Source organism: Chinchilla lanigera, unplaced genomic scaffold (genome assembly GCF_000276665.1).
Source record: "Chinchilla lanigera isolate Chin_1 unplaced genomic scaffold, ChiLan1.0 scaffold00105, whole genome shotgun sequence".
Taxonomy (NCBI): domain Eukaryota; kingdom Metazoa; phylum Chordata; class Mammalia; order Rodentia; family Chinchillidae; genus Chinchilla; species Chinchilla lanigera.
Window position 1 is genome coordinate 6,741,331 of NW_004955506.1, and position 3,906 is coordinate 6,745,236.

Genomic DNA, 3,906 nt, shown 5'->3' on the forward strand with positions numbered 1-3,906 from the left:
ACCTGCCTGTGGAAGTCTCATGAGTGTGTCGAAAGCCAACTCAAGCTCATCTTTCTTCATGCATCCTTCCCCAAATCCCCTCACTCTCATGAGCCTTGACTCCTCCTAAGAGATTTGTGTCCATTTCTTAAGGCCCCCCAGTCCGAGAACTAAAACTGGTAGACAGATTGTTTTTTATAAGACAGGTATGCAGGAGGGAAACACCAAGGTAATAAAGCTGGGCATGGTAATGCACACCTGTAATCCTAACATTTGGGAGGCTGAGGCAGGAGGATTGGCACAAATTCGAAGCCAGTGTGGGCTACTTAGTGAGTTCAAGGTCAGCCTGGACTACATTGCTAGACTCTGTTTCAAAAAGAAGAAACAAAAATACATAGAAGATCAGAGTGGAGAGATATAAGGACCAGATGGCTTCTAGTGTATCAGACCAGAGTGGAATGGGCCCGAAAAGTGTGCCTATTCAGAGAAGGGCTGGACAGTAGTCAAAGCATGAAAAGGTGAGGAAAGAGCCTGCATAGGCCACACCCATTCTAACATTCATTGGGTAGGAATAGAGATGAAACCTGGGCCAGCAGATGTGGAGTCAGTTCTGCTGCTGAGGCTTCCCCTGTTGCAGGGAGGCAGGGATTTGACTCCTTGACCCTATTTCATGCTGGATTCAGCTGATCCCTTTGTTGTTCTGAATCTCTTCTCAGCAAGTAGCCTCCTACTGTACCTGCTTGTGCCTCACAGGCCTCTCTGTACAATGGTATAACACCCTGATGGTGCAGAGAGATATGTTGTCACTGGGAGAGAAGTATTTCTTGTCAGGCCATAATCTGGCATTCTGACTTGGGTCAGTCCTGTGGTATTGATAAGGTAAGCGAGCTCCAAAGGGAAGGAATAAGTTCTCTATAGTGAGATCAGAGACTAATTTCTGAGCCCCAGAAGCAGGACCATCATGGGGTCATTTGCTTGCAATTCAGTTGCAATCAAAATCATAGAAGGATTAAGTTTATGAACCAAAGTACCACTCTAGCTGGCTGGGAATTGTGGCATATGGCCCAGATCCTAGCACTCCGGGAAGTTGAGGCAGGAGTGGTGCACATTCCAACACAGCCTGGGCAATTAAGTGACTTAGGAAGACCATCTCCAAAAAATAATCTGTTTGTCTATTATGTGTCTATCTATCTGTGTGTCTATCTATCTATCTCAGTGCAAAAACCCTGAGTTTAGTCCCCAGTACTGTATAAAAGAGTAGCTCCATGCAAGAGTCTGATACAGTGCTTTGGAGGAGTCAAGGAACTATGATTAATTGGGTAGAATTCTGTCTCTAGGAAAGTTTTTATCACACTGAGTAATTAGTACTTTAATAAAAGGAGTGAGTGAAAATTGGGAGATTGTGGTGGATGCTCAAGACTGTTTCTTTCCACAACAGATTTGTCCTCACAGAAGAGAAGGTGGAGAGTCCTCAAGGTAAATACGAGTGTGCCAATCTTTAACTGAGAACCTCAGAACCAGAACCAGAACTAGAGGAGAACTCAGAACACTTCTACCATTTAAATTCCTGGATCTCACAGTGCAGGGCTCACCTGCAGCAGAAGAATCCTCCCTTGCCTGAGGCCTCACCTGGCTCTAATAAAGCTGAGACGGGCCAGAAGAGTGAAGAGGCACCTGCTGTCTGTCACCAGGCGTCCAGCACTGAGGGTGGAAGTGATAGGTTGGGTGTACCTGCTTCTGCTGTGGAGAGTCCTTTTGGGGCTGTGCAGGGAGCCCAAGTGCTGGGCTGGGGCTGGTGGTAGGTGGAGTCCTTCCATCTTTCCTCGGAGGGGTCAGAAGTGCCCTGTCTCATGCTTTCAGCTCCTTTGTGATCCTCCATTTGTTTATTCAGACCTCGCAGCCTTCTCACTGGGAGAGATCTACACGATGGTAGTTTGTTTCTTCCTTTGCAATGAGGAAATGGTGAGGAAGAAAAGGAAACGATCTTGCCCAGTGGTCATGTTGCTAGTGAGTGTCAGAAAGAGGGCAGTTTCTTCCCCGCAGCCAGCACTCCCCCTGATTACACCGTGCTTGGCCTGAGCCATGTTTTATCACCAGTCAGTGTGTGCAGACCCTGTAGATTGCAGTAGTCTCTGAAATGGCAAGTTGTGGTTTTTTCTCTTCTGTTTGTATTTCAAAGGGCTCTCTTTCTCTTTCTTTCTTTCTTGATGGTACTGGAGATTGAATCCAAATCTTTTGTAGTGAGCTACATCTCCAGTTTTTTTTCTTCACTTGATTAATTAATTTGACACAGGATCTTGCTAAGTTCCCCAGGCTGGGCTTGAATTTGCCATCCTTTGCCTCAGTCTCCCAGAACACTGGGATTACAAGTGTATACCCCCACACATGGCTGCAAAAGGACATCCTGTGCTTTAGTGCTAATTGTCCTTTAAACTGACTTCACAAACGAGCTAGGAAAATGGAAGCACCTTCTAGTTCTTCACAGTGAGGGCTGCATGTGGGATAAGTGTGCAGGGGACTGATGGGAAAGGCTCTGGAGAGAGTGAAATGCTTCACTCAGTGTGGCTGTGTAGGTGTTCACTGCACAAGTGTACCCGACTGACAGTATAAGTGCAGGCCGAGGCAGGAGCAGAGGTCTCTCCAGAGACCTTGTGAGGCCCTTGGTAATGCGTGGAGCCTCTGAAAACCTAGCACTGTGCAATTGTGTTCAGGACTCCAAGTCTGGAGTGATCTTGCTCAGTGTGATCATGGACCAAGGTACAGATTTTGTCCTAATGAGAACTGAACTGTGCAGTCTGAGACATGAAAAAGAACACAAATCAATCACTAATTGTCTTGCACGTATGTTTTTCCACAAGGGACTTTTCCCGACATTGGCATGGGAGATGCACAACGGAGCATGAAAAGGAGGTAAATGTGAGAAGGACCTGGTGCTGGGCGGAAGAGGCAGGGGAAAGCAGAGTCCTAAGTTCTCTTCTGTTTTCCAGGAGGCCGTCCCCCAGTTTGGTCGGCCGCTCTGGCTCAGGGATATGTACAGACCCATGAGTGCCTCACGCATGAGAGGAGCGCCAGCCAAGCTACAAGATGAATCCCCAGATGAGGCGATTTTAAAGATAAATGCAGGGTAAGTAGGTGGGGATGACTTGAAATTCCTGTCTAGAATGAGGGGGTAGGGAAAGCTTCACTGCCTTGACATTGTTCTCCAGGGAGCTCCGAGAAGTTGTCGTAGAGGCGGCGCCCACAGAGTCCACTGCTGAGGGTGAGGCAGGTGGGGCACCGGAAGAAGTCGTCACTGAATGAGGCCATCCTGCTTCAGCAGCACTTGTAAATACTTACTTTTGTGTATTAAAATTCCTAAAATTCATAACCACTTTTGGCTATGTGGTGAGAAATTAAAATGCAAGTAGTTAAATCTGTGTGCCCACATAGCAAGAGCACAGGCAAAAAGCAGCTGGAGTAAAGCTCAGCTCCTTCGTGACCGTCATGCTTCCAGGAGACGCGGTGTGGCTTCTCATCAGTGCCAGAGGCTGCTGGAGTGACGAACCTGGTCGGCAGACAGGTGGCTGGCGTTGCTGCGATCCCCTCCTGAGCTGGCTGGCTGCAGGGCCAGAAGAACCTGGAGAGTCTTTTCAAGCCTGAGTTTGGAACTGCACACTCTTGTTTCTATTTCACTCCATGGGCCGAAGCAAACCATAAGGGCAAGCCCCAAGCTGGGGATTGAGAAAGGACATTCTACCCTCCCTGAGACCATGGACACCAGTAGGGGTGAAACTGGGTCAAGTCATTCTGTCTCAGTGTGTGATGAGATCTGGTTTAGACTGTTCAACCTGCCCCCCCTTGTAGAGTCACCTGGGAATGCAGCAGAATGCAGCAGGTGCCTAGTGCTGTAGAAACCCAGCCACACTTCTCTACTAGGTCAGGAGTGTG

At 48.0% G+C, this 3,906-nt stretch overlaps 1 protein-coding gene across 1 annotated transcript in view; it reads left to right on the forward strand.

The window, feature by feature from the left end:
- LOC102018625 (leucine-rich repeat-containing protein 37A2-like) overlaps positions 1-3,349 on the forward strand; it is a gene marked incomplete in the record, with an annotated part of 39,895 nt that extends 36,546 nt beyond the window's left edge. Inside the window, 4 exon segments of the mRNA XM_005407497.2 lie at positions 1,418-1,455; positions 2,838-2,889; positions 2,967-3,103; positions 3,186-3,349. Of these exon segments, the coding sequence (XP_005407554.2) occupies positions 1,418-1,455; positions 2,838-2,889; positions 2,967-3,103; positions 3,186-3,279 (321 nt within the window).
- Between the last annotated feature and the right edge of the window lie 557 nt (positions 3,350-3,906).